This window comes from Girardinichthys multiradiatus, chromosome 3 (genome assembly GCF_021462225.1).
Source record: "Girardinichthys multiradiatus isolate DD_20200921_A chromosome 3, DD_fGirMul_XY1, whole genome shotgun sequence".
In the NCBI taxonomy this organism is placed as follows: domain Eukaryota; kingdom Metazoa; phylum Chordata; class Actinopteri; order Cyprinodontiformes; family Goodeidae; genus Girardinichthys; species Girardinichthys multiradiatus.
The window spans coordinates 31,340,484-31,354,567 of NC_061796.1; the positions used below are offsets into that span (position 1 = coordinate 31,340,484).

The 14,084-nt window shown below is 40.8% G+C and overlaps 1 protein-coding gene across 1 annotated transcript; it reads left to right on the plus strand.

The window, feature by feature from the left end:
* The first annotated feature begins 4,507 nt into the window (after positions 1–4,507).
* On the plus strand, positions 4,508–9,888 carry wnt4b (wingless-type MMTV integration site family, member 4b). The gene is made up of 9 exons (XM_047361495.1): positions 4,508–4,754; positions 5,681–5,942; positions 6,260–6,413; positions 6,512–6,596; positions 6,690–6,821; positions 8,333–8,475; positions 8,566–8,706; positions 8,782–8,944; positions 9,034–9,888. The coding sequence occupies exons 2-9, from the start codon at positions 5,845–5,847 to the stop codon at positions 9,201–9,203; spliced, it is 1,086 nt and encodes a 361-aa protein (XP_047217451.1). The 5' UTR covers positions 4,508–4,754; positions 5,681–5,844; the 3' UTR covers positions 9,204–9,888.
* The last annotated feature ends 4,196 nt before the right edge of the window (positions 9,889–14,084 follow it).

The window sequence follows — 14,084 nt, forward strand, 5'->3', positions numbered from 1 at the left end:
AAGATGAACACGAGCAAACCAAAAGTTCCCACCTTTAATGCCTCACTGAGGATTTTTGTTTATATACTATTGTGTAAACATTGGAACAATAAAAGATGCATCTGTATGAAATGTTCAAATATATTGCTTTTTGGATTATTTTCTGTATTTTATACTATCTGTATTTTTTTTTTTTATGATGTGGACCAGTGCATCTGTAACAAATGTCAATGTTTAAGCCCAAAATTAGTTATATCTGTGGAAAATTAGGTTTAAAGTACTCTTTTTATATTAACATTTTTATTCTGACTGCAAGTAATATAAACATTTTAGAGCTGCCAAGCCAGTCTCTAAACACTGTGATAATGGTAAGGAGGCCTTTCAACCTCAAAGACTTGGAGCTAATCACCAAGAAAATTTGTCAAAATACCAGAAAGGTTTGATAGCTGTAATGCTGATAAAGATTTTTTTTTTGCCGAGTATTGACAATTGTTTTAAATTAATTAAAAACAGAAACTTATTTTTCTTTCAAAATTCACACCCCAGGGTATAAAGGCCGGGGTATGAACATTTTTAGGGTTAAATGGATTTCAGTTTTAGATAAGATCAACAGATGATTCATACCACTTTGGTATTTTACACTGAAACTTAATTTGGCATATTCTCTTTAATCTGTCAAAGACTTGGCTGTTATTTTCAGCAACAGTATTCCCGCTTCATTCATATTTCACTCTTGATACTAGAGATGTGTAATCAAGTGTTTCTCCAGCTAACCTTTTTTTTCCCCCCAAGTCATGGCTTTATTCTCTAAATGTCAAAAATACACTCATAGATAACAGAAGTTGACTATAGTGTTTAAAAAATAAGCTTGTTTTCCAGTTTATAAGTAATAAGGCATATTTTCAGGCAGTAACAGTGACGATCTGAGCGAAAGAAGGCCTTTCTCTTCACTCCAGTGACCACTAGTATTCTCAGTGGTACCATGCATGCAGATCGCATAGCAACAAAGCCTTATGTCTGGCTATTGTCTGTTACTGTTGCTTGAATGCCCCTTAGACATGCATGTGTGCGCGTGCACATGGCTCACGTGTGACACCGTCACTAGCACCTCATACCACTATCTGCTCGCTCTATCCTGTGTGCACTGCTATCTTTCTGTCTCACACAAGCCCAGCCCCCCCCCATCCCAGCACCATATCTCCATAACATTCTTGGGTCATCCATTCCCTCTCCCCCCCCCCCCCCCCCCCCCCCCCCCCCGGGCCCATTTGCACACAGATCGCCTCCCTCTCTGCCACCCCCACTTCCTTGCCTGACAACACCACCGCCCGCCATCCCATAATATTCATACACACACCACGCACATTCACACACAGCAGTGTATTCAGCCCTTTGTTGGCAGGGATGCCTGAGCAATGCGAGTGTGCTCATGCACAGCAATCATGTCTACGCCTGATATAATTATTGTATCTGCACTCAAACTGCTGAGGCAGGTGGGCCTCAAGTGCAGGGAAGTAATGCAGGGAATCAGGAGCTAAAGGTGATAGGTCACATTTCTGTCTCATAATAATATTCAAGAGGAAATATGCCCATGAAATCCAGAGACACCCTGAGGCAACCTGAATGAGGGCAATCATCCCTTCCATGCAAGCATTAGTCCAGGAAAGGGGGATCAGTTCATGTGTGACCCATCAATACAGCAGAAACTCTTAAAGTCTTCTGCTTCTCTTTTAATTTGGAGGAAATGCAAGTCACCTCCACATATATGTCATGGCTGAAGCTTTAACAAGCATCTCTGCATCCTGGCTACAGTCAATCACTACCAGACCAAGTCAGAATGATAAAACGTCTACAAAATGGGGTAAAGATAAAGACAAATAAAAGGGCAAGTTATTTACGAGACAGGGGTGAAGGGATGAGCATAACAGAGGCACTGGAAGTGACGGTGGCCAAGCTCATCACCATGGTGTTGCTGTGGGAGACAACAGAGGACGTCACTTGGAGAAATGGGGGACACAAAAGAGGAATACGACGTGAGGAGTACAGAAAAAAAAAAAGGCATAGGGAGTTGGAAGTGACCTGTCTTATTGGATATAGACAGGGGAAAGTGTACAGAACAATTTGGGGAACCCAAAGCAACACATAAAGGAACCATGAATTTACAGTGTTGTGTGACAAACCAAGTTTAGTGTTTTGCAATTTCACATAAAAAGTTAATTTCAAATAAAATGTATTCAGCTAAAAATAAAGAAAATAATGTTCCTCTTAGTTCAGGCATAACGGTGAAAGCTTTTTCACCTTTCTAGAGTTTATAAAAAAACACAATGCATCGATGGACAACTACTCCAACTACTAACATGTAAATTTGAACATGTTTGCTGATTATTAGGGCACATTTTTGTCTAAATTTTGTAGATTTTTATCACTGTTTCTTTCTTATTATTAGGGAGCAGCAATGGCTAAATATGAATTTTCGCCTCGTTTTGTAAAAGAAAAAATATATATAACATATTTTCCAGTTTCAAATAATGATTTCATTTATTATGAGAGAAGGCACTTGTGATGACTGGCAATGAGTCTTACATCGCTGTGGAGGAACATTGGCCCATTCTTTGCAGAATCGTTTTTATTCAGCCACACTATAGAGTGTTTAAGGGACAGCATCTCAGTCAGGTTTAAATCCAGACTTTGACTAGGTCACTCTGAAACTACGCTCGCTGCTATACTTTGGACCACTGTATAAATACGCTTAAGGTTGAGGACAGAAACTACTGGCTGGACATTCTCCTTCTGCTGGAGAGCAATATTCGTGGTTCCATTATTAACAGCAAGACACGCAGGTCCTCCAGAGGCAACGCAGCCTCAGACCATTACACTACCACCATGTTTGGCTGCCAGTCAACAAGTTCCTCTTCATAAATATTGTTTTAGATGTAACAGGACAAAACACTTTCACAAACCTCCTACTTTTGTCTCATCAGTTTACCGAATACTTTCTGGGGGATAATAAAGACGTGTTTTGGGAAAGTGTGTTCTTGTTAGTCAGCAGCGGTTTTTGTCCTGTAAGTCTCCCTTTGATGCAATTTTTTCCCCAAGTCATTTTCATTATTGAATCACGAACACTGACTTTAATTGAGGTAAGTGAGACCTGCAACGCTTTAGACAAAGTTAATCCATGGTTTAACATGAGGGACGATTACTTCTCCTTATTGGGCCAAGTTGGTTTGGAAGCTATTTTTCCTTAATAAATGAAATAATAACTTGGAAACATTTTGTGTTTACTCAGGTTATGTTTGTCTGATATTATCTAAAATATTTTAATGTGACAAAGAAGCAAAAGAAAATAATAATTTTAGTGAAATTTGATTGTTCGCAGTGTAACTGTATAACAGAAAATACAACAGCAGAATAAACAGACCATAAGCATTTAAACTATAATGAAATTAAGGTAGTAAAAGCCTTATATTGTCATAAAATGTGTCATAAAACTGGGGATTTTTGGTTAACAGGAGCAAAGAAACTTCTACAGATAAAACCTCGAACTCCCAGCAATATCTACAACATTCTGGGAGAATTATTCTGTCATCATAAGCGTCTGTTTTATTACCTTCTTATTTATGAACATCCCTGTCTGTACAAACAGGCCCAGACAGACAGAGGGGAAACTACTGCATAAATTTTAAGGAAGTGCAGCTACACCAACTGCTGCAATTCAAATATTTGAAAAGAATAAAAAAAGTTACCAATACATTGTGTTATAGGATAAGACAGAAATGAAATGTTTGATTCCACCAAGATGTTTTATTCTCAAATGTATTTATGACAAACTCATTTTATTTTTTAATCATTTTCTTCACTCCTGGTATGTCTATCTGCGCTCTCCTTATGCCCTTGCTCCCCACTACCTTGTGATTTATTTGCCTCCGTTCCAATATTTGTCGGCACTGTGTTTTCTAACCTTGTCTAAATGTCACCCCTTCTTCTAAGACAATATGGGGAGTGGGAGAGAAGGAGAACCAGGGGGCAGATGTGGGGGACACAGAGGAAGAGGAGGGGGAAACTCGTAAAATGAGCAACAAAGTTTGGGAAAATTAAACATTAGGTAAGACACTTTCTCACATGTATATATTTACTGTATGAAAACCAGAAATACCGGGTGTATTTTTTGATCATGGGACTTTGTGAGAAAACGTAAAAAAAATCAAACAGGTCATTTAGTGACATGCAAGGATGCTGTAAGAAACTCTGACTGCAGACATGTACAGAAATTCATGTGTAATCCTGTTGTAGTGGGATTCAGTTCATTTACCATAAATATAGGCTCAGATTTCAAGTCTCATGACATGCAAGTAGCATACATTACAGCTTTAATACTTACAATTATTACTCTTTTCATAAATCGCCTCCTCCTCTCTCCGTGGGCATCACTTCACACCATGGATCACGCCAGCCCTCCTTCTCCCACCCTTACTGTCTTCGTCCTTTAAAACCAATCACTCCCATCTCCTTTGCTCTCACACATCACTGCTGTCTCAACTTAGCATGGACACATTTGTTTTCATGGGACAAGACAGACAAACCATTTGAAAAATTGCCTTTTTTGGGGTTAAATCTTCATTTTCAACAAGAAAACCCATCTTTATTCTTCAAAACCTTGTGGATTTATTTTTTGTTTCTTATATGTGGTGCATTTTCCCAAAGTGAAATTTAAACTGGGACATGTGGACGTATTTTGTATTTTCAAAGGATGAGTTTGCAGTTTCTGGAGCAATCCTGTAAGTGGGCTTGTTTGCCGACATTGAAAAACAAACTCTGGACAGAATTGTAGGGTCAGTATTTGTATTTTTAATTATGACCAATACTGAAACACAAAGTTAAAAAGTGATAGCACATTTAAATTTTAGTTTAGTTATTCATAATCTTTTGACTAAAATCTAATTTCTCTTCAGTCACAATTTAGCCATCCATAATGGTTTTAGGTGTAGCTGACTTTGAATTGACTAAACCTTATTAGATTTTAGTTGGATTACAAGTTTAGTTGACTGAAATTCAAAGTCCTGCAAAGATAATTTTTTAGGTCTTCTTACAATTATATCCGTAGGGTGAACTATTTATCCAAAAATGGAATGAATTTTAAGTTGTGTTTTGCAATCCACAGATGCAGATTAACTTTTGCTTTTTGAATGCATGTCCCTGTCGAAATAAAGTTTCCAGTGAGTAAAACTGGATTTCTTTTTTTTTTTTCAAAGAAAATACCAGTCATTTTCATCATGGTTCTAATTCTTCTCTTCTCTTTTTTTGGGGTAAACATAAACATTAATTGAGAACTTCTATTTAGTTTTCAACCAGAAAAAAAAACCTGTTTAAATCAAACTACAACAATTGCTTTTAAACAATAAAATAAATAGCTTGTAATCATACAATTTTCTTTCTGCAGCCTAAACATATATGTTCACCTTGTTTTCCAACAACAGCATAGTTTGAAAAGTACTGGGCTTCATTTCCAACGGATGTGATTGTAACAACTAAAAGAAGTAGTAGCATATTTGAAAATGTTTAGAAGTTTGTTGTAAAAGAAGCTAAGCGAAAGCAAAGCAACACAAAAATTACATATAAACGAGAAATAAATATTGATTACTATACCCTGTAATTTGGTCACATTTTACAATAAAAAAGACACTAATTTATCACCCTTTAATAGATATGCAAGGATCATTTCCTGACTCGAGACCAGAACCATAAACCCTCACTTCAACAAACCAAGTTGCACAGACAGGACAGAGAACTTCCACGGTGGAGCCGGACAGTGTTCTGTCCAACGACCCAGCCTGACGCACGGTGACGGACAGACGGACAGACAGTCTGATGCCAACTGTCTCACCTGTCAATCTTACGGCACCATTCCTCCTCCTGTTGCTGCTGCTGCTATGCACCACCTACACCACCATGGCAACCAACTGGCTGTAAGTCTAGCGTGAACTGGGAGGAAGAGAAAGAAAGGAAAAGAGTTTGTTTGTCATGCTATAACTTTGAAAAGATGGTGACATGTCTCTAAATCTCTTTCAGGAGCTCTGCTCTCTTTCTTTGTCTCTCCGTGTTGGTGACCTTTTCTCTTTTCTCTTTCTCTGCCGTCATCTCTGTCCACTCTGCCTTCCTCCTCACCTTTTTTTGTACCACACTTATTCGAACCCCAATCCTCTTTTTGAGTATGCATCTTCCCTGTTTTTGCAACTCAAACCCGTGAGGAATCACAGCAACTTTCATCTGCTCTGTGTTGCAGCTCCCTGGCGAGGCTGCCTCGCTCCAGGGCCGTGTCTGGTGCTGCTCCATGTGCACGGCTGAGGGGGCTGACCCCAGGGCAGGTGGGGGTGTGCAGGGCACGAGGGGAGGTTATGGAGTCCGTACGCAAAGCAGCAGAAATGGTCATAGAAGAGGTAGTACAAGAGAGTTTATGGAAATCAGGCATCTATATCAGTGAGTCTCAAAGCTTATGAACCTGACAGAAAACTCACTTTGTCACTGTTTAACTCAGTGCCAGCATCAGTTCAGGAATCGCCGCTGGAACTGCTCCACCACGCCACGTGGGATCAATGTATTTGGAAGAGTCATGAACCAAGGTGCACCGCTCACCGAGATGATGTCGTAGAGAAACACAGGCTTACTAAGTTTTAAAACTTGCATTTCTTATTGTGCTGCTGTTGTGGTGCCAGGCACTCGTGAGGCGGCTTTTGTGCACGCTCTATCTTCAGCGGCTGTGGCAGTGGCTGTGACCCGAGCTTGCACCCGAGGCGAGCTGGAGAGGTGTGGTTGCGACAGGAAGGTCAGAGGCATCAGCCCTGAAGGTGAGCTTGACCTCTGAAGCCAAATCTCCAGTTTGATCTCAGTCAGACAGAGCATCACACAGCAGCTCCTCAGCTGTTTGTATCATTAATGTTAGCAGCTATCAACTGACATAAGTAGCAGCACATTGCAAACGTATTTATAACCTTCAAATTTTTCTGCAGTTTGTGATGTAACAACCACAAACTTTAATGCATTTTATTGGGATGTTTTGTGACAGACCAATTCAAAGTACTCCATAATTGTGAACTGGATGGACGGTAATACAGGATGCAAGTTTTTTCCTTACAAAGAAAAATCTGAAAGGTATGACGTGCATATGTATGAAGCCCCCTTTATTCTGAAACCCCTAAATACAATCCAGCACAAACATTTCCCTACTGAAGTCACATAATTAGTAAATAGAGTCCAACTGTGTGTAATTGAACTTAGTATAACCACAGCTTTTCTGTGAAGGTCTCAGGTTTGTTAGAGAACATCAATAATAAAACAACATCATGAAGACTAAGGAGCCGGGCAGACAGGTCAGGAAGGAAATTATGGAGAAGGGTTAGGTTATGAAGCAATATCCTAAACTTTGAATATCTTCCAGAGCGCCATTTAATCCATCATCTGAAAAAGATGTCCACAACCAACACAAGTCTACCCACCTGAACCAGTAGGCCAGAGAAGGAGAGTAATAATCAAAGAGGCAGCTGAGAAGCCCACATTTACACTGAGGGAGCTGCAGGGATCCACAACTCAGGTGGAAGAATCTATTAACAGGCAAAGTACTAGTTGAGCACACCACAAATCTGTCCTCAGTGGAAATAAGAATTACATTGTTGAAGGAAACCCATAAGAAGTCCTGTTTGCAGTTTGCCAAGAGCCATGTAGGGGAACATGTGGAAGAAGGTGCTCTGGTCAGACGAGACCAAATTTTTACTTTGTGACCTACATGCAAATCCCTGTGTGTGGTAGAAAACTAACACTGCACATCCCCCTGAACACACCACCCTCTAAGACAAGGTAATGGCAGAATCATGCTGTGGGGATGATATTCTTCAGTAGGGACAGGTAAGCTAGTAAGAGTTAACGATAAGATACGTGGAGCCAAATACAGGGTAATCTTGGAAGAAATCCTGTTAGAGGCTGCAAAGGACTTGTGTCTTCAGAGGAGGTCCACCTTCCAGCAGGAAAATGACCTTGGACATATAGCCAGAGTTACAACAGAAGAGTAAACTCTTTAGACTTTTAGTGAAAAATATTTAAAACCATGAATCATTTTCTTTCCACTTCACAATTATACACTACTATGTGTTGGTCTAACACATAAAATCCAAATCAAATACATTGATGTGAAAAACTTCAAGGGACATGAGTACTTTTGCTATGCACAATATATCCAACCTGTAATAGGGTTAGCTTTCTTTCCTACACTATCAAGTTTGGTTTTACTCTGGATTGTTTTTGATACATAAAATGAAAGGCTTTAAGGCTGTAAAGTCCTAATTCATGGTCCGTTGCTTCCCAGGCTTCCAGTGGTCAGGGTGCAGTGACAACCTGTCCTATGGTGTGGCTTTCTCTCAAACCTTTGTGGACGAACCTGAGCGGGCCAAGGGGCTGTCAGCGGGGCGCCCACTCATGAACCTCCACAACAACGAGGCTGGTCGAAAGGCTCGTATTTCTAACATCCGTTTTAAGTCCCATTTTTGTAATTCACGGGGCTCAAAGTAACATTTGTCTTTGTGTCCCCCTTATCCATAGGCCATCCTTCACAACATGCAGGTAGAGTGTAAGTGCCACGGCGTCTCCGGCTCCTGTGAGTTAAAAACCTGCTGGAAAGTCATGCCCCCATTCAGACGGGTCGGTGCTGTGCTCAAGGAACGCTTTGATGGAGCGACAGAGGTATTGAAGCACGCTTTCTGCTTATTGGTTGTAGCTCTCTACCAAGAAAATTACACTGAAACTTTGTCCTTCTAGGTCCGATTGACTCGTATTGGGTCTAAGCCAGCTTTGCTTCCTCGTGACCCCTATGTCAAACCCCCTGCTGCCAGAGACCTTGTGTATCTCGCACCCTCCCCAGATTTCTGCCACCATGACCCAGATAACGGCATCCCTGGGACTGCTGGAAGAAGGTGTAATGGTAAATCCACGTAAACAACGGTTCAAACAGTAAAACTTTTGATCATACCATTACAAACTAACGTGGCCATTATGTAAAACCCTCCTCAGGGACGTCCCGGCTGGCACCAGATGGCTGTGAGCTGGTGTGCTGTGGTCCTGGGTACAGAGCAGGCCGGGCCGAGGTGGTGCAGCGCTGCTCCTGCAAGTTTTCTTGGTGCTGCTCAGTCCGTTGTCAGCAGTGCAAGAATACCGTCACCATTCACACCTGCAGAGTTTGAAATGGCTCAGACAAGACCGGATTGAATGCAATTAAAAACCCAGCTGAGCCAGCAGAAAGGCACCACAGAAAACAGAGCAGAATAAATACAACAGCTTTGACACCAAAATGACGTTACATGCTTCCCAAAAACCTTCTGATTCCAGATAATTATCCACCTTCTGGCTAGGCTCCTCAGATTTAAAAGCTGCAGCAATCTAATGTTAAAGAAGATGAGCATTATGGAGTAATCACGGTCTCTCTTTCAAAAACGATTGTCCAAATAAAACTGCAAAGGTGGACAGATTCACAGACGCGCATGTACACACAGCAGCTACTTAAACCTTCACCTGACAAAGCTTTTAAAGCTGAAATTAACTAAAACTAACAGAAACACTGCAGAAATGTTTTTAATGCTTATATTTTATGTCTTAGACTAGCCGGTCTTTGAATGTGTTCTGTATTTATGTTTCCTTTTTTTGTTCCTGGTTTATTTATTTTTTACAGTTGTGTTCAAGGTAATAGCAGTTTAAGATCACTAAGCAGATCAAACAATGTTTTTGGTCAGAATTATATTTCTACGTGCCAAATAATTTACTAGGTGTAGTAGAGTAACAGAAAACCAACAGAACCAACAGTCATGACATATAGGCTACTGATTCTGTGTAACTGAATCATTAATTAAAAGGGGCATGTTCAAAATAAAAGCATGGTTACTGAGCTTTCCTGTTTGAAAATCTTAATAAAATGGGTCATTGCAGTCAGAAGAAAGACATGTGTTGACTAGAAAGTTGATTGGACAGCAGAAAACACCTAAATAAGTGCAGAAAGTGATAGGCTGTTCAGTTAAAATGATCTCAAATGCTTTAAAAAGCAAATCAAAACCAGAAAGACGTGAAAGAAATACATTGAACAGATCACAAAATAGTAAAACTCAGCCAATAATCAGCTCGAGGGGGATCAAATAAGTTCTTACCTGCGAGTGCTGTAACAGAAGACGCCTGTGTAAAGCCAACGTATTGTCAAGAAGCCCCTAAGAAAATCCTACTGTTAAAAAAAATGACATGGGCCGTTGAGGTTGGAGTTTGCCAAGGAACAGACCAATGAAGGCAAGTTTCTAATGTCTAAAGTCTGCAGAGTGAACAAACCCTAAAAACTGAATTAAAATCACAGTACACTGTGAAGCACGGTGGTTGAGGCATCATGCTATGGGGATGTTTCTCATAATATTTATTGCATACTATGGATATGTTTGAATACATTAAGATACTTGAAGAGGAAACGTTCTTGAGATGGGTGTTTCAACGACCCCAAACACACAGTAAACGGACAGCATCTTGATTCTAGACCTGTAGGAGTGATGTATTGGCCAGCCTGAGGAGAGCCCAGGACATTTACACAGAACAATGGAAAATTGTGGGGCAACATCAGACATGATGTTTCTAAACCAAGTCATGAAGAGGAACAGATGTATCTAGTTCAGTCATCCTGGGCTGGAATACCTATTCATAGGTGCCAGAAGTTAGTAGGGTCCATGCAACACAGACTTGAAGCAGTTCTCAGAACCAGCAGTTTCTACAACTAAGTACAGGTCCTTCTCAAAATATTAGCATATTGTGATAAAGTTCATTATTTTCCATAATGTCATGAAGAAAATTTAACATTCATATATTTTAGATTCATTGCAAACTAACTGAAATATTTCAGGTATTTTATTGTCTTAATACGGATGATTTTGGCATCCAGCTCATGAAAACCCAAAATTCCTATCTCACAAAATTAGCATATCATTAAAAGGGTCTCTAAACGAGCTATGAACCTAATCATCTGAATCAACGAGTTAACTCTAAACACCTGCAAAAAATTCCTGAGGCCTTTAAAACTCCCAGCCTGGTTCATCACTCAAAACCCCAATCATGGGTAAGACTGCCGACCTGACTGCTGTCCAGAAGGCCACTATTGACACCCTCAAGCAAGAGGGTAAGACACAGAAAGACATTTCTGAACGAATAGGCTGTTCCCAGAGTGCTGTATCAAGGCACCTCAGTGGGAAGTCTGTGGGAAGGAAAAAATGTGGCAGAAAACGCTGCACAACGAGAAGAGGTGACCGGACCCTGAGGAAGATTGTGGAGAAGGGCCGATTCCAGACCTTGGGGGACCTGCGGAAGCAGTGGACTGAGTCTGGAGTAGAAACATCCAGAGCCACCGTGCAGGAAATGGGCTACAGGTGCCGCATTCCCCAGGTCAAGCCACTTTTGAACCAGAAACAGCGGCAGAAGCGCCTGACCTGGGCTACAGAGAAGCAGCACTGGACTGTTGCTCAGTGGTCCAAAGTACTTTTTTCGGATGAAAGCAAATTCTGCATGTCATTCAGAAATCAAGGTGCCAGAGTCTGGAGGAAGACTGGGGAGAAGGAAATGCCAAAATGCCAGAAGTCCAGTGTCAAGTACCCACAGTCAGTGATGGTCTGGGGTGCCGTGTCAGCTGCTGGTGTTGGTCCACTGTGTTTTATCAAGGGCAGGGTCAATGCAGCTAGCTATCAGGAGATTCTGGAGCACTTCATGCTTCCATCTGCTGAAAAGCTTTATGGAGATGAAGATTTCATTTTTCAGCACGACCTGGCACCTGCTCACAGTGCCAAAACCACTGGTAAATGGTTTACTGACCATGGTATCACTGTGCTCAATTGGCCTGCCAACTCTCCTGACCTGAACCCCATAGAGAATCTGTGGGATATTGTGAAGAGAACGTTGAGAGACTCAAGACCCAACACTCTGGATGAGCTAAAGGCCGCTATCGAAGCATCCTGGGCCTCCATAAGACCTCAGCAGTGCCACAGGCTGATTGCCTCCATGCCACGCCGCATTGAAGCAGTCATTTCTGCAAAAGGATTCCCGACCAAGTATTGAGTGTATAACTGTACATGATTATTTGAAGGTTGACGTTTTTTGTATTAAAAACACTTTTCTTTTATTGGTCGGATGAAATATGCTAATTTTGTGAGATAGGAAGTTTGGGTTTTCATGAGCTGTATGCCAAAATCATCCGTATTAAGACAATAAAAGACCTGAAATATTTCAGTTAGTGTGCAATGAATCTAAAATATATGAATGTTAAACTTTCATCATGACATTATGGAAAATAATGAACTTTGTCACAATATGCTAATATTTTGAGAAGGACCTGTTTATGTCATTCCGAAGACGAATTGACGCTGTATTTGCCGCATAAGGAGGCCCTACACCATACTAATAAATTATTGTGGTCTAAAACCAGGTGTTTCAATTTCATTGTCCAATCCCTGTATCTGTATATATATATATATATATAGTCAGTCAGTCATTTTCTACCGCTTATTCCATAGTGGGTCGCGGGGGAGCTGGTGCCTATCTCCAGCAGTCTATGGGCGAGAGGCAGGGTACACCCTGGACAGGTCGCCAGTCCATCGCAGGGCAACACACAAACAACCATGCACACACTCATTCATACACCTAAGGGCAATTTAGAGTTACCAATTAACCTAACAGACATGTCTTTGGACTGTGGGAGGAAGCCGGAGTACCTGGTGAGAACCCATGCATGCACGGGGAGAACATGCAAACTCCATGCAGAAAGACCCCAGGCCGGGAATCAAACCCAGGACCTTCTTGCTGCAAGGCAACAGTGCTACCAACTGCGCCACCGTGCATATATATATATACAGTACAGACCAAAAGTTTGGACACACCTTCTCATTCATAGTTTTCTTTATTTTCATGACTATGAATATTGTAGCTTCATATTGAAGGCATCAAAACTATGAATTAACACATGTGGAATTATATACTGAACAAAAAAGTGTGAAACAACTGAAAATATGTCTTATATTCTAGGTTCTTCAAAGTAGCCACCTTTTGCTTTGATTACTGCTCCACAAACTCTTGGCATTCTGTTGATGAGCTTCAAGAGGTAGTCACCTGAAATGGTTTTCCAACAGTCTTGAAGGAGTTCCCAGAGATGCTTAGCACTTGTTGGCCCTTTTGCCTTCACTCTGGGGTCCAGCTCACCCCAAACCATCTCGATTGGGTTCAGGTCCGGTGACTGTGGAGGCCAGGTCATCTGGCGCAGCACCCCATCACTCTCCTTCTTGGTCAAATAGCCCTTACACAGCCTGGAGGTGTGTTTGGGGTCATTGTCTTGTTGAAAAATAAATGATGGTCCAACTAAACGCGAACCGGATGGAATAGCATAATATATATGAATGTTAAATTTTCATCATTACATTATGGAAAATAATGAACTTTATCACAATATGCTAATATTTTGAGAAGGACCTGTATTAGTTCAGTCATTCACAGAGCTCAATGTTCAAGCATTTCTAGGTTTAAATGCAAACACTGCTCTGTTTTGAACTGCCTCATATTCCTTTTTCCTCACGCAAAGTTAAAAACAAAGTCGACGGCTTAAAGATTGACTCTGCAAAATTTTATCCTTCCCTTGTTTAAAATCACTCTGTCGACTGTTATGAAAACCGGCAACATAGGGTTGGAGCTCATTGATTGGTAAGCAGTGATTTTGCTTAGATTAGTAAATCTCCCTTTATGGGTTTCATTTTAGATCTTTAGGATTTGTTTAGGGTTTCATTAGACCGGTTGAATTAGACTGAACCTTGTTTTGTGCAACAGTGAGACTTTTCTGTCTTAAACCTCCAGCGATGCCAGTGCCATTCAACCTGCGTCGACAGAAAACTACAGTTCTCCATTACAACTGAAGAGCAGATCTAACAAATGCTGAACTAACATGTTTGCTAAAAACAGCACCACTGAAAGAAGGAAGCATGTTGGAGAATGTTTTTTTTTATAGCTATAGTTATACACTCTTTTCTTAATGTCTTTTTACCTTGATGATGTCCTACAAATTAACT